Source organism: Hydra vulgaris, chromosome 03, assembly GCF_038396675.1.
Source record: "Hydra vulgaris chromosome 03, alternate assembly HydraT2T_AEP".
Lineage (NCBI taxonomy): Eukaryota > Metazoa > Cnidaria > Hydrozoa > Anthoathecata > Hydridae > Hydra > Hydra vulgaris.
In genome coordinates this window covers 3768818-3784993 of record NC_088922.1, presented here as the reverse complement: position 1 = coordinate 3784993, position 16176 = coordinate 3768818, and the positions used below count along the sequence as shown (strand labels likewise).

Sequence of the window (16176 nt, the reverse complement as noted above, 5' to 3'; positions counted from 1 at the left end):
TGTTAATTGAGAGCAAATTTTCAAGTTTTTCTATTGTGTGAATTAGCTGTAGACAATAACAAATTTTATTTTCATTTGACTGTTGATTTTATTAGAAAGATGTTTCAAATATGAAAGCATAAAAAGACGCTTTAAATATGAAAGCATAAAAAGATGTTTCAAATATGAAATCATAAAAATATTTAAAAAACTAAAAATCAAGGAATGTTGAAATTACAAGCTGATGTGAAGTTAGAAGTTTAGAAGTTTAATGTAGCCCTGAAATATATTCTGGTACATCTTGAGAACCATATCAGCTATCTAGCCACAATACACAATGGACATACAGTATTGGCCATTAATAACAATCCATCATGTTATTTTAGTATAAATATAACTTTAAAATTAAATATTTTATAAACTAAAAGTGATTATTTTCTAAGTTTTTTTTATTGAAATAAATTAAATAATCACAATATAAATTTATTATGAAATAATAAAAATTAAAAAAATCAAAAGCTAAAATATTGAAATTAAAGTAAGTGTTCATTTGTATCAAAATATATTGTGGCCAAAATAAACAAACCACAAAAAAAAGTTAACAAACCTTAATAAAAAAAAATACTTACAAAACATAAAAAAAAAAAATTAATATTTTGTTGACGATCCTTTTGCTTTTAAGCATTCATTGAGTAACCACATTTGGATCACAATTCAGTAATTTTGTTTTTTGTTTCAGGTGGTCCAGATTGTTTATTTCAATTCTACCAAGATTGTGGTTTAACGCAGACCACAAGTTCTCTATGTAATTGAGATCTGGACTATTGGCAGGTCAAGACATGGTTTTAATGTTGTTTTCCTCAAACAATTGCTTGCAAATCTTAGCACCATGTAGCATTATCTTGAGAAAAGATTCCCATATCTTTTGGGAAATGTCAATAGAAGGCATCAAATAATTATTAAATATGTCTAAATATTTTGAATTGACCAACACCATTCATTCAGGCCCAGATCCCTATACTGTTCTACTCTTAAAACAATTTAGGTCCATTTTGTGGCTTTTTTCTCAGCTTGGTTTTTTCTTAAATCAACTTCAACATTTATTTCATCTCTGAAAAGATTGTTGTGCCATATGCTCATAGACCAAATTTTATGAGCTAAACACCCTTGTTTCTAATTTTTTATCAATAGACGTAGTTTTTTGCAAGCAGCTCGCCACATATAATTTTGTTTTTGTAGTTATCTTCTAATTTTTTGAGCCCTAGAAATAACACCTGAATCTTTTTTGTCCTTTCAACTGAGATCAGTAGATGATAAAAATATAAGTAGAAACTTATATATTTTTTCACTATGTGAATAAGTAAATTTAATTTCTTTTATTTAAAATGCTGAGCATTCAAGGACAAAGAGGATTTTGAATTGTATTGTATTTTAAATATCGGCTGGTTATTCTGCTAAAAGTTGCATGTGTTGTGTTAAAATGTTTTGCAGTTTCTCTCATTAAGATGTTTTGTTCATTCATTACTATGATTTTACATTTTGTTATTTTATCAATTTTTCCAGTCAATTTGATTGTTTTGTTGCGGAAATTTTGTAGCTAATTAGACACTGATTTTTCTATTTCATTTTACAGAAATTTTTCAAATATTTATAAAAATTTTAATAAAAATTCTCAAATAATTATAAATAGTTCACAAACAAGTGCAAAGTTTTAATCAAAAACAAATCAAATTTTGAAGGTTTGAAATAATACAGTGAATTGTTAATTTTGGCCATGATTATTATTTTAGATTATGAAATATATGTTAAAAAAAAAACAATATAATTAGCACATCAAATAATATTTTTATAAATATCTATATTTATTTGAAAGAAAATAGAATGCTCATCAATATACATTTTTTATATTTAAGAAGAGTCAAACAATCATTGATTTAACATCAATCGAAGTCCAATGATATAAAAAAAAACATGCTAGATTGTTATTAATGGCCAATACTGTATTTTTACTGTTATTAAAAAAAAATAATTATTTTTTCAAAAATGACCAAAATTTTAAAAAAAAAGCAGAGATTTTCCTGACTATATGAAAAGATAAAATAAAAAAAAATCAATACAGGTGTTAATAATAGCCTCTAATAACATAGAAGTATTTAAATAGCATAGAATTAAACAAGGTAAAGCAAAGAAAATAAAGCAGTTATTAAATTTTTATAAAAAAAAGCGATCAAATGCCAAGTACACAAACACAGAGAAAAGTTCAGAAACTCTTCACAAACACAGAAAGAGAAAGGTCTAGAGATTCTTCACAAACACAGATTCTCCACCTCCATGCAATATTTTACCAATATTTATAGATCCAATATTTTTACGTAAGGAGCAATTTTTTTTACTAATACAATCTATTCTAATCAATGTAAACTAGACAAAGTGTAAAATAATGGTTAATGAAAAATGTCTCTCTAACCTGTCTGTGGGGGGAAACCAACTATTGGTCATTTTGTTAAAAAATTTAACAGCTAAAAAAAATTTTATCAAAAAATAGCTGTAAAAAACACACACACACAAAAAAAGAAACCCATTCATTGACCACCACTGTAAAAATGTTAAGATATATATAAAAAAGTTATAAAACCTTTAGCAGTAATCTTGAAAAGATCGTCTAAAAAAACTCCATTAAAACCACCAACAATGTAGAGGGACCTAAAAAACATATAACATATTATATATACACACACACATATACATACTTACTTTTGCAGACTTAGGTTAGCATTGTTTTAATATTGTCAATACCTGGTATTCATTTTTTAATGATTTATGTGCAGTTGTAAACATTTTGTAAGTAAAATTTTTATTTTCACTTTATTAAAATAGTTTTTGGATTTAAAATCTCAAATAACTTGATCAAAAGTCTAGTAAATTAAACTAAAAAAATTCACTAATCTGCAATTTGCACCTTTAAATTTCAATTTCTATGATGTAAGCTCTTTTTGAGTATTTTATTCATTGAAACTATTTCTCATTGATTTCTTAACTTAAGATTTTGTTTTTGAGCTTTATAACTACACTTTTAATGTTATTAACAGTTGAAGTATTGATTTATTTAAAGTAGCTCTAAAAATTTTATCTTCAGAAACAAATTGACTACTGGATGGCATCTGCTCCCATGCTAAGTACTATTTTTAGATACATAAAGAGATGGCATCCCACCACATTTTGCCTAACTTCAAGCACTAGGAACTGAATTAACTTTTTATGGTTGGGAAATACTTTTGCTTCCTTTAGGAAAGTTGTTTGGACTTTTTGGATTGATGTGCACCACTTCCCTGGTAAAAGCATGATCAACTTCTTTCACCACAAAATAATCATTTGTTTTTGTCAAGGCTCAAGTTTAATAGTTAAAAGGCTGAAAGAGGGTTGTAATATCAATAACATAAGAGTAGCTTCCTAAACAGTTACTCTAGTCTTGGAGAGATGAATTCAGTAAATTAAAAATTTTTTTTTTTTTAGCAAAAATTGGTCTTGATTCAATAAAATGGTTTATAATGGCATGTGGTTCATCTTGCTGCATTATATTAAGTTACTTTAAAACTTCTATTAGTTAAGTATAGTTTAAAACAATTCATAGTTAATAATGGTTATGTATAAAGTTTTGGGAAAAATCTTTTTGATGTGTAACCAGTTTCTACTAGATGTATCGTTTATCGCAACTAAAGAACATGTCAAGTAAAGAGGTTAAAACATCAAACTTGTATAAGGTGCATATTCTAATATTTTTTATGCAAAGTATTTTAATAAATTTTGAAACTGTTAGGTTTTACATTGTATTATTGAATGTAGGGTAGACTAAAACAAGTTGGCCAGAAGGGCAGGTTGCCCCAGTTGAGTTTATTTAAAGACTATGCGCTTTAGCAAACTGGGAATCTAGGTGAAGACAGGTAATAATTCAACCCTCTTTCCACAAAAAATATATATATATATATATATTTACACAAACATAAGTTTACTTTAGTATTCCAAGATATTTATATAAAATTTACTTTATTTGTTAAAGGACTAACATCTAGGTAGTTATGCAATGTTATTATACTGATTTTTATACATTTATGGTTTGCATAAACTAAAACTCAGCAATCAAATCATAATTTGACCACCAGTTGAATCTACAGATGGCTTCACTAATTTTTTTTTAATGATTGCCATTTGTCTAGCCACATTTTTCCTAAAATTTGTTTGTTAACTGTGTTGCTTTATAAATTTTTTTACAATAAGGAGCTATTTTATAATAGGAATAAGGAGCTACCTCAATTGCATCACATTCTCAAGTGATGCAATCGAGGTAGCAACTTGTTTAGTTTTAACAGATATTCATTAAGAAATATTGCAGAAAAAACAAATAATAATACCCTTTAATAATCATGGACCCATTAATTAGTATTTTTTCTACTTAGTAAATATGAAATTTGTATAAGTTTTTAACTGCAAACTAATTCTAAATAATTTTTTTTATGTATTCAAAAATGTTAAGAAAAAAAAGAGAAAAAAAAAACAGAAGAAGTAACTACAATGAAACATAATTTCTTTATGAAAAGAGTATTTATCATAAAACAAGAAAAACTTTTACAGCAATATATTGCCACATGCACTTAAATGTGCTATGGACAATATGTTATAAATTCAAGATCTGTTGCTTTGATACAACCATAACAACCATAACAAGCGGTTTAACAGAATTAATAAAATAATAAACACAAAATTGAATTAAACTTGAATGAATCAATTAAAATGAATTGAATAAACTTCATGACTCAAAAAATTTATAAATAAATTTGTTAAATATTTAAAGAATGTTTATCAACTTAATTTTTAAAAATATTATTGCTTACAGACCTCAATCATGGTTTATCTGGCAATGCTCTTATAAATATTTAATCATTAGCACTTTCATAAAGAGATAAAAAATCATTATAAAACTTTTAAAAATTTATAAACAAAAGATAAACCTTTTAGCTAAATGCATAAGTAAAATGGCCATTTCATACTTAAAATGTGTAAATAGAAATGCTTCTTAACAAACAGGATAAAATAGAAAAAAATAAGCTTAAATAGAAAAACGGAATAATTCAAGCATTCCTACTAGACACAGGTATTTTAGAGCTCTATAATGTGCATTAAAATATATTTAAGATGTCTCAAAAAAGCCTTGTTCCCACTGGGTTGGAATGCCAGTAAAATAGACTCTGTCAATATTTACAAAGTAACAACATTTTTACAAATACAAAGGCATAAAATTTACAAAAATGAAACAAAATTGTTACCAATAAATGGCATCAGGCAACTCAGCTCTATGACAAACAGAGAACTTTGATAACAAGTTATTTTTTTAAAAACACCTCTGGTAACACCTGCAATGATACAAATGCATATGCCAATTAAAAAATTTAAGAAATGTTTTCTTAATAATGCTGCATCTGGAGCTTGTGGTTTTGCTATTACAGCAATTTGTAGAATTTAACACTTTTTATCAAGAACATTCTTGTCAAAAGAAATCCAACTCTACTTATCAACAAATCTACTTATCAACTAATCTACTTATCAACAACTCTACTTACCAACAACTCTACTTATATTTGATAATTACTAAAAGAATCTATACCTTAGAGCTTATCTATAAAGATCTAGTAAAGAGTAATATAAAAAGATCAATTAACATTCTTAATATCAACATCATCATCGTCATCATCATCATCATCATCATCATCATCATCATCATCATCATCATCATCATCATCATCATCATCATCATCATCATCATCATCATCATCATCATCATCATCATCATCACCATCTATCATCACATAGTAGGAAAAAAATGTTAGATATCTCATAGATGATATTTATAATGATTATCAAAGATTATTATGACACAATCAAGTCTTGGCTATTAATTGTGGAGTGCCAATCACTATTTACATAATTGCATCTTATGTTAATTATTGCATATTAAAAAATTTTAAACATCACAAACATTTAAAATGGATTTTAGAAAATAGCGATTTTCTTTTGATAAGAACATATTTTCAGAATAAGAATGTTAATGTAGTGCTATTATTGATAAAAACAATCCAAACACAAATAAAACAAACACTGGAGACACTCTGAATGCAAATGATTTGTTACTTTCACACAAAAAAAGGTTCAAGAGCCTTTTGTCAGTTCAGAGCCCAGCATAAACCAAACAAAAAATCTACTCTGAAGAAAAAGAGAGAAACTTGTTAAAAAGCTAGAATTATAATATTTTTAAAAAATAATTTTTGCAAAAAAGCTAGCAGTATGATAGTGACACCAACAAAAACTTGAGCAGAAGCAAAAAAAAGAGAAAAAGAAAAAAAAGAAACAACTATCTTTTAACAGAAAAATATTGAGAAATCTTGTTTGTGAAACTGATTCAATTAATAATTAACTTGATTCCAATTCATAGTTATAACAATTTTAAAATAACTTTAATAATCTTTAGAAATAATCTTTATTTGCAAGTTTGTAAATTTTAATAAAAATATGTTGCTTCTCTACATTTTATACTTTTTGTTCCATAGTGCCCCAGACTACATCAAGGTACCTGATGGGTGGGTTACCTTAATAGTGCCCCATAGACTACATCAAGGTACCCGATGGGTGGGTTACCTTAATATACACAAATTTTCAATTTTACTTTGTAAATTTTTACAAGTTTAAACTGTAATACTTTGTTAAGTTCAAAATTTTACTTTAGCATAAGTTTATTCTAGTTATTTCAATGAATATTAAAACAAAAAAACTAAAAGTGTACCACGCTCTCCTACAACGTTTAATAAATCATATTTAAATTAATTTTTTTTTTAAAAAAAAAAACATCTTTTCTTTCAACAAGGCTGCAGGCAACTACTATTAGAGTTGGAAGTTACTGAAAGAGAAAAGATAAAGTTTATAAAACAAGATAACAATTAAAAGACAACTTAAAAGATTGCAAATTATATGAATCAGGAAAACAAGATGAAGCGAGCGAATTCCGAAGAATTGATGTGCAAGGAAAAAAAGCACTCAGGATCAGTCACAGTAAAAGGGCGAGTCTTAATTAAATGACAAGTAACACGAGAATGAATTTTAGTAAATGGCACAAGACATGCTAGCTCATTAGAACAGCACCCATTATAGTATTTATAGAAAAGAGAAAGAGAAGCAACATTACAATGATATGACAATGGTTGAAAGTTGGCAGCAAGAACATGTTTAACTATATTTACAATGCGCTTTTGCACTTTGCCTAAAAGAAAAAGGCCATCATTTGAAGATACGCTCCAGATATGGCAATAGTGCGCCATACATGGACGGATTTGAGATTTATAGAGATAAAGAATAGAATCTAGAATAAGAAACAATAAAAAGATGCAACTTTAGCAGATCTAATTTTTATATAATAACATGATATTTTTCAAATTATTTTTCAATTATATTTTTTGAGTTCAAATCTCCCCTCCAAGCAATCAGAAAGTGTTAGCTTCTTATCAAGACAAGAAAAATGGTAGTATTATCAGCAAACAATCCCACTTTAGATGTGAGGATTTCTGGGAGATCGTTAATGTAAATTTAAAAAAGTATAGAGCCAAGTATAGAACTTTGATTAAAGACTCAAAAACCTTCCTTATGGTAGTAACTAAATAATAAAGTTATTTAAAGACTCAAAAACCTTGCTTATAATAGTAAGAAGACAGTAGTTACAGAAAATAGTTAGGGGAGTCAGATCATTCTTGAGAATTTTAAAAAATAGGGATAACAAATGTTGCTCTCCAGCAGACTGGAAAACAAGACTCTGATAAGCATTTGTTTAATAGTTTTGAAAGTATAGACAACAGTTTTGGTGAACCATTATGCAAGACAGGTATGCTGTCCAGACCACAAGTTGTAAATCACTTTAGATAAGTTGGAGTGATACGAATGTCAAGCAATGGATCAATCTGTTTGTTGGCTATATCACACAGGATGTGATTAGTGAAATCAAGAGATGAGATTGATGAAAAGTTCTCAGCAAGTAATTCAGCTTTGTCTTTAGGTGAGGTGATAAAATCTGAACCATGTAAGAGAGAAGGAATAACAAATTGGTCCTTATTACAGACATTGTTAAAGATTTTCCAGAAGTTTCAGGAGCCTTTGGAGATAATAGAATGAGTTGCCTAGTCATAAAAACAGAAACACAAGCAAACCCATACATCGAGTCAAGATGATCCAGCATTTAACATCCTAAACTGAAAACAATATATTATAAAGCCTAATAAATGAAGAAAGGGTACAAAGCTGGTTAACAGATAGAATCTGTTTACCCCTTAAGTTTTTGCCTAATTTATTAAAAACTACAATTTTAACAAGATGTGTATATATATATATATATATATATATATATATATATATATATATATATATATATATATATATATATATAAATGTAAAAAGTTATTTAGTGAAAGAGATGATATTGAATAATGACTTAAATAAGATTAAACAAAACATAAATATTATTGTAAGCATACGTACTTTTTGAAGGAAACTATTGCATGGCCATATCTTCCATTTGAGAGCAAAAGATTTCCACTAATAACGGACCATGATTTGCAATCTAAGTTCAAAGTTAATTATAAATGTACTGTTAATTATAAATTACTTTTTTTTGATCTTAGATAATATTAGCAACAAAGAACAATGTTGTCAATTTTTTTAATTTTTATTTTTTAATGTCTTAAAAATTGAAAAGTATTATTTTTTAATACTTTTTAATTTTTTTTGTATACAAAAAAAAATTAAAAACTTTAACTTTTTAATTTTTTTTGTTTGGCTCCATTTTAGTAAAAAATAACACACACCATTTACAGACTTGATTTGTTTTTAAATGTGAGCAACTCATATAGACATTAGTGCTTGTCACCATATAACATATGCATATAACAAAATTAATTGAAAAAAAAGAGTAAAAATAATATAATTAGCTCAAATTTTAAATTTTAAAAACAATATAAAAAAAAAAAAAATAAAACCACGCTCTTCTCTCCCCTACAACATTTAATAAATCATAAAATAGGTTCATAAGATCATAGTAAAAAAAACATAAAAATATATAATATAAGATTATATCAGTCTCAGATTTAAAGTGTCACGCTAGACAAGAAAAAACACAATTAGCACGCATGACGAAGAATGAAAAAGTTGATTGATTTTTTAATGTGTAAAGAAGCGCTGTCATTAATCAAGATCATTCAGTATTAGTGTCAGTATTATTCAGTATCAGTATCATTCAGTATCAGTGTCAGCAAGCAGTCTGCAAGTTCAATCACGTCCTTGGGGAATTTGGTGAATATGGAGAATTTACATTAAAAAAAAAAATAAATAAATAATCATTTAATCAATTTCTTTTAAATTTTTAATTGACATCATTTATTTTTAATTGTCATTTAATTGACAACATTTAATCTCTTGTTAAGATTTTTCAATATATTTAATAAATTATTTTTTAGTTTATACTTATTTTTTCAAAAACTCTGTTTACATTTTTACTGCTTATCTTAAGTTATGAAAGTTACAAAATCTTTGCATATCAATAAATATTATACTTTAAAATAAGTTAATAACATTTTCATATTAAAAGAATTAAAAATACTTTCGGTAAAATAAATTAGCTGGTAAAGTAAAGCAAAAATAACAGCAACAAAAAAAATCAAAAATAAAACATTTATATTTATCATTTATCTAAAAAATGTCAAATTTATCTACTTTTTTAAATGCCAGAATGCAATGACCTTTTTTTTAAGGCCACACCTAAAATCTCAATTTCGCAAAAACGCTTTATTAATTTCTTTCCTGGCTAACACCCTGATACTCCTTTATATAAAAAGTTTTTTTAATAGAAATGTTTCATATTTCTCTGTGGACTTTAATTGCTCAGTTTAAGCACCACAGATTACCTAGACAAATTTCAAAATTATTTCAGTAGTTTGGCACATTTTTGGCTTCTGTTACCACATGCCCAACCTTACCATCAAAAGCTGTTATGCGAAAATAATAGTAAAGGATTTGGAGCAGCTCTGGAATATGAAATTTAGCTTGCTGTCAGTATCCACTAGTATCGTAGTACTAGTATCACAACTAGTATCATAAAAAAGTTAAATGAACTTGTGGGTGCTTAAAAAACACGTTTGAAGAGAAAACTACTGTAGATTTTCTTACTTGATACTATACTAGTACTTGACAAAAATATAAAAATGAAGAGTGAAAAGCAGATCTTTAATGAAATATAGCAAATAGAAAATGCTACGTACCAACTAGCTAAACAGTTGTTGAGCATTCTGCTAACGGGCAGTTGATACCGAAAAACCTAGATCTTGATTATTTAAAGCAATTATATACAGAGTCAAGCTATCAAAACGATGAGGAATCTGACAATTTGGGGCCAATTATATCAAACACATTTTTGGGATTAAGGTCTCATTTAACAATGGGCATATAACAAATGAGGTAGCTATGGACATCCAACGTAAACAGGTTAAGTCTGGTGATGCTCTTGAGAGACTTTTATTAACTAAAATGTTCATTAAGAATAATGCTCTAATTAAGAATAAATTAACTTACAAAATTTTCTAATTAAGAATAAATTAACTTATAAAATTTTTGTTATGTATTTATAGTATTTATATATACTAAATAAAATCAGTCTTAAAAAGTTATTATATCACCCTAACGTACATACAAGCGACAATAATACAAAATTCAGCCAAGTGCAAATTCTAAAACAATAAAACACAATTGTATCAGTTTTTTTCAGTCTACTTGTAGAAAGTACAAAGTACCAGCTGAAAGAATCGACTTAGAAACCAACCTTTGCTCTAAGTTGATATAGAGCTAGTGTAGCCACCAAGGGACTAATCAAAGTGCAAAGTTGGCTTGGTTGATGGTTGGTCAACTCTTCTGAAAACATTTAAACAGAGCAATGCTGAATTTATAGCTGGGTCCTAACAAAACTTAGTAGATTTCACCTATTTAAGAAAAAAAATACTCCAAGTACACTCTTTCACAATTGAGTCTCATAACAGAATGATCTAATGTAAAGTGTTCCATAGTAGAATATTCCGTAGAAGAATGTTTAATAATTGAACGTTCAATAATAAAAATTTTTCTCAAATTTGTCAATTTGATTTAAGCAAACAATTTAATGGAATTAATACATAACAAGTTGTGATGCCTTTACTGATTTCAAGAAGAAAGTTGTGGTATAGATTTAGGGTAGGGGTAACTGTTAACAGGTTGCTTTTTTGCAAGACCATTCGACACAAGAGAATTCGACACGAGAATTTGACACTAGAGTGATAGAGACAAAATAGTTTAACTAAAACTAAAACCATTAATTTAAAAAAGAATTTTCTTGTTCAAGATCAAAAATTTTGTTTGTGCCTCATATTAAATGATTTTAATCAAAAGTGTATTTTAAAATCATATAAATTTACAACACTTGACAAAAAAAGGGTATATTAAGGATAATGAATCAAGGGGCTTCGTACTATGTTTGCGTTTTTTTTGCAAAGTACAAACAAAAATCTAAATAATAATTAACGTTTAAAGTGTATATTGTAAATATTCAAGGTGTATATATTAAATGTTTAAGGTGTATATTGTAAATGTCTTAGGTGTATATCATATGTTTAAGGTGTATATTGTAATAAATAGAGCGTACAAAATTTGTATCAAAAAATCTGAACATTTGTTCAAAATTTGTGATTTAGTATAGTTACAAGAAATCTGAAAACCTTTTATAAGTAAATAATGTGGTAAAATCCAGGAATAAAGGGCGGAAAAAGAGTTAAGAGCTTTGGGGGTTCAGTAAATGATATCAACTGATTTAGGAAGAACATGCAAAGGAGTGTTGCTACATAGACTGATGGCTGAGGTAGGAGGAGAGACTTTATGCACTTTATTCCTGCATTTTACCCATTGAAACTTTCTGCTTTTTATGTATGTCCTTTATGTAATGTTTTCACGGCAAAAAAGAAGCCAAATATCACAAAGTAATTTCTCAAAACTTATTATAGAAAATACTTGCTTCAGTCAGTTCAATATTTTACATTAAAAAATACATAAACGTTTTTCTTTATTTATGTTCTTAATGAGTAAGTATAAAAGCATTGTCATAAAATTAATATAGCATTTGTTGCCATAGGTGCATTATAATAAAAATTATTATACCAATGTTGTAAACTAAAGTATCTTTTGAATGACATTCACTTATAGTATTTTTATTCGAAGAGTTGTTAGCAATCCCTCCATGTATCAACAAATTGCGACCAATAATGCCTGATGCATGCAGCATAAGAGGCAATTTGGAGCTTAATCCAATGGTCCTAAATTTAATACGAAATTGTTAATTTATTTTTTTATCAATGTTTACCTCAAAATGATAAAAAATCTGATAAATATTTTAGAAGATTTAGGTACATAAGAATGTTGGTAAGAAGAAATATTGTGTTTTTAAAAAAAACATGCTATAAATAAAAAAAAAGATCAGATATAAAAATTAATCAGAAATAAAAAATCGTCAGATATAAAAATTAATCAGAAATAAAAAATCGTCAGATATAAAAAGTAATTAGATATAAAAAGTAATCATAAATAAATATTTCAAATATGGAGTTATTATAAAAATAAAAAATCTGGAAAATAAATTTTCAAAGATCATTTGCGTGTTTTACTGTGTGCTGCATACTCACCACTTTTTAAGTGAAACTTGGAATAAAAGGAGTTGAGAAGTTATTTTTTTGTCATTTCTAAAACCACCATATATAAAAATAGTGTCAGTTTGAATATCATATGAAGCAGAATGTTTGTAAGAACCAGAAACTACATCACCAGTAGTTTTAACTAATGTCCAAACATTAGTAGCTAAATCAAAAACAATAATTGAAATACATAGTAACAGCTTAACATAAATCATAAAAATGCTTCAAAACATTGAATGAACAACTAACTTAAGTCTAATGTTTGAACATGATGAATAAACTCTTTGTCATTGTAACCAAAAAATGTGTACATGACACCATTGACAACTACAGAAGCATGACCATAAACTGCAATAGGAAAATCGCCATTTAAAACAATAGGATTTACCACACTCCATGAGTTTGTTATAGATTCATATTTTCGTATCTCATTAGTAACTTGAGTTTTATTTGTATCTTTAGAAAACAAGATTCCACCAAAGATAATTAATTTGTCCTAAACATAAGATGTTAAATTGTTTACATAGCAACAAAGCTTGTTTACATAGCAACAAACATGTGATTTTTTTTTACTCAATATTGACAGCACTATCTGAATGAAACATGATTATTTCATGGTTATTATAGTTTCAAATTGTTTTTTATAAGATCAACACCATCTATATTTACCTATCTATATCAAATATTTCAAGTTATTTTTCATAAAACCCAACAAAACTACCATCATTTAATACTTTAATTTAAAAAATTCTAAACTCTGTTTCACTTCTCATATCTAGAATTTTTAGACTGTTAACTTTTGAAAATACTGACATGGAAAAAATTGACAATAAAAAACGTTATTTGCATCATAAATAAGAAATTTTCAAACTTCATCGATCTAAGCATCAATATTACATGATTATGGAAACCGTCAATAACATGACTACCAAAACCGTTAATAAATTAATAATATAATTATTAATGTAATAATTTGTGTAATCATCAACGCAATTATCTATAAAATTTTAATTTTGATTAAATAAACTTAATTTTTGAAAAATACAAACAAAATCATATCACCATAAACCTAACAACATACCCCATAAGACACCATAGAATGATCGTATCTGTTTTGTAAACTTGTTTCATACTCAACAAAGTTAAATGTTTCAAGATTGTACCTTTCAAATTAAAAAAATATATTGAGCATTAAACTATTAACAAAATACTTTTAGACTTAAGAAAAAAAAAGAGGTTTACCTGATTAATTTATCCAACTTTCTGTTGTCAAAAGAATATCCACCATAAATGAATAAATCAGAATTGATAGTAGCCATGGCGTGAGAAGCTCTCATAGTCACTAAAATTTAAAAAGAGCTAGATGTAAGATCTAGATGTAAGATCTAGAAAATAGATTTTGATGTAAGATCTAGAAAATGGATTTTGATGAACCAATGCAGGTCTAAAGCCTTCACTCTTAGCCAAAAAAGCTAAAACCCCAGAAACTATCTACATAAATCATATTTATCATCATATCTTGCATCAGAATAGTGCAGTATTGTACAATCATAGTACAGAATACACATGTGGTACAAGATTAGAGGTAGAAAATGTGGCTCACAACCATCAGGCTTCAAATTTCCGAATTCAATCCCCACCACGTCCCTGGTAGTATTGCGCTTAACTTGTTTCTCTGAGCAGCGACCTTGTTCGTAAATGTTTCGGAGTTAAAGAGTTAAGAGAGGGTTGTAACTAAAACTTAAGTTGTCTCCTTGACTGGCCTTCTCGGCCTTGGGGAGGTGAATTAAACATTGAAAAAAGTATAAAAAAAGTAAAGAATGAATTCAAGAGTAAAATGACAGCAAACATGATAAAGAGAAGAAACCTTAGCAGATATTAAGTTTGCAATCAATTGTATATATGGTTTCCACGAGAGGTCAGTAGTGAATGATAATAAAGAAAAAGTAAATAAGAGGACTCAGTTAGATGATTTCCATTTATTTATATAGAAATGCTGACAATATTGTGAAATTGAGGTTGGCAATAATTTGCCAACCTTTATTTTTTAGAGGTCGACATCAGGTGATACAAAGGTCTTATTATAAAACATTGAAATGAGGTCAGCAATTTTTTGCCAACATCAGACACTTTGAGGTCGGCAGTTAGATTGGCATTACCGAATGCCAACCCTAATTCAGAGGGTTGATATGCATATGTCAATATTCAATTTAAACATTTGATTCCATTAGCCTAATGTTCTTAACATTTGGAAATTTTAAAAGCAAATAAATAAATTTTCTTTGAATATGTTTAAAGAGTAAAAATAAGAAAATAATGAAAAGATAAGAAAAAAATGTAGAATAGATTAAAAAAAAAAGGAAATATAAAAATGTTGAAAGAGCAAAAAATACTAAATAAGCAATAAGCTAATTTCACAAATATCTCTGTTATTTTCATCTCAGTTAATTCTTATCTCAACTATGAGTTAAAAAAAATATATTTTAAATTTTTTGATAAATTTTTTTTCCTTTTCAAAAAACTTTAAAACAAAAATAATCTTTAAGTTTGAGGAAAAAAAAATCTTGTTAAACAAAAAGTAATTTACATCTGTTCATTCCATTTTGCATGACAGCATTTTTAATCCTAGTTCAATCTCACGTATATCTTCCTGATTATGTTGATTTAGATTTGTTTTTTTAGCATTTAATTTTTCTTCTTAGATATTCATTAAAACAATATAATATTATTTATATTATATTATTTTAATGAATCTTTGTAGTGTGAATGGGACATGTTTGTAGTGTGAATGGGACATGTTTGTAGTGTGAATGGGACATGTTTGTTGTGTGAATCGGACATGTTTACACTTTTCATCATTGATTTTATTATTTCCAGATTGCAAACTCCACCGTGGTAAATTCCGTGAACACCGTGGTGAATTCCATATACTTCTTTTCAGGCAACCACAAAGCTCTTGTGCAAATATTCTACAAGAACATTTGAATCGATAGAAAACCCACTTTCAACCTGTGGATTACCATGTGACAAAGTAAATACAATTTTGGATACTTCAAACAAGTCATTGAAATTCTGGCTTATAAAAGGGGTTTAAAAAACATCCACCTATCCTTATAAACATTGTAATTTGTAAATTTTAATGTACAGATGCCTTTTGCAAGATTACATAAATCTTCATACTGATTACTGACCTTATCAGTTACTGTAGCACTAATCCATTTAGATTCATGAAGGATTGTTAGCAAATCAGTCATTCAATTTTTCCTGAGTCGAAGTTAAAACATGTAATAATGAGGTTCAAAGCTGAGATAGCTGTAAGTTTAAATTTTAATAACAATAATATAAAACTGAACACAATCACTGCGAAGTAGAGAAGTAGCGATACCAATTTTTACTTCTTTTT

At 27.3% G+C, this 16176-nt stretch overlaps 1 protein-coding gene across 1 annotated transcript in view; it reads right to left on the bottom strand.

The window, feature by feature from the left end:
- The window catches only part of LOC101241140 (attractin), a 79877-nt gene that overhangs the window by 29581 nt on the left and 34120 nt on the right, over window positions 1-16176 (bottom strand). Inside the window, exons 6-12 of the mRNA XM_065792089.1 lie at window positions 14016-14115; window positions 13855-13936; window positions 13023-13269; window positions 12765-12936; window positions 12244-12398; window positions 8551-8632; window positions 2615-2682 (exon numbers count right to left, since the gene is read on the bottom strand). Coding sequence (XP_065648161.1) covers window positions 2615-2682; window positions 8551-8632; window positions 12244-12398; window positions 12765-12936; window positions 13023-13269; window positions 13855-13936; window positions 14016-14115 — 906 coding nt within the window. The remainder of the gene's footprint in view (window positions 1-2614; window positions 2683-8550; window positions 8633-12243; window positions 12399-12764; window positions 12937-13022; window positions 13270-13854; window positions 13937-14015; window positions 14116-16176) is intronic.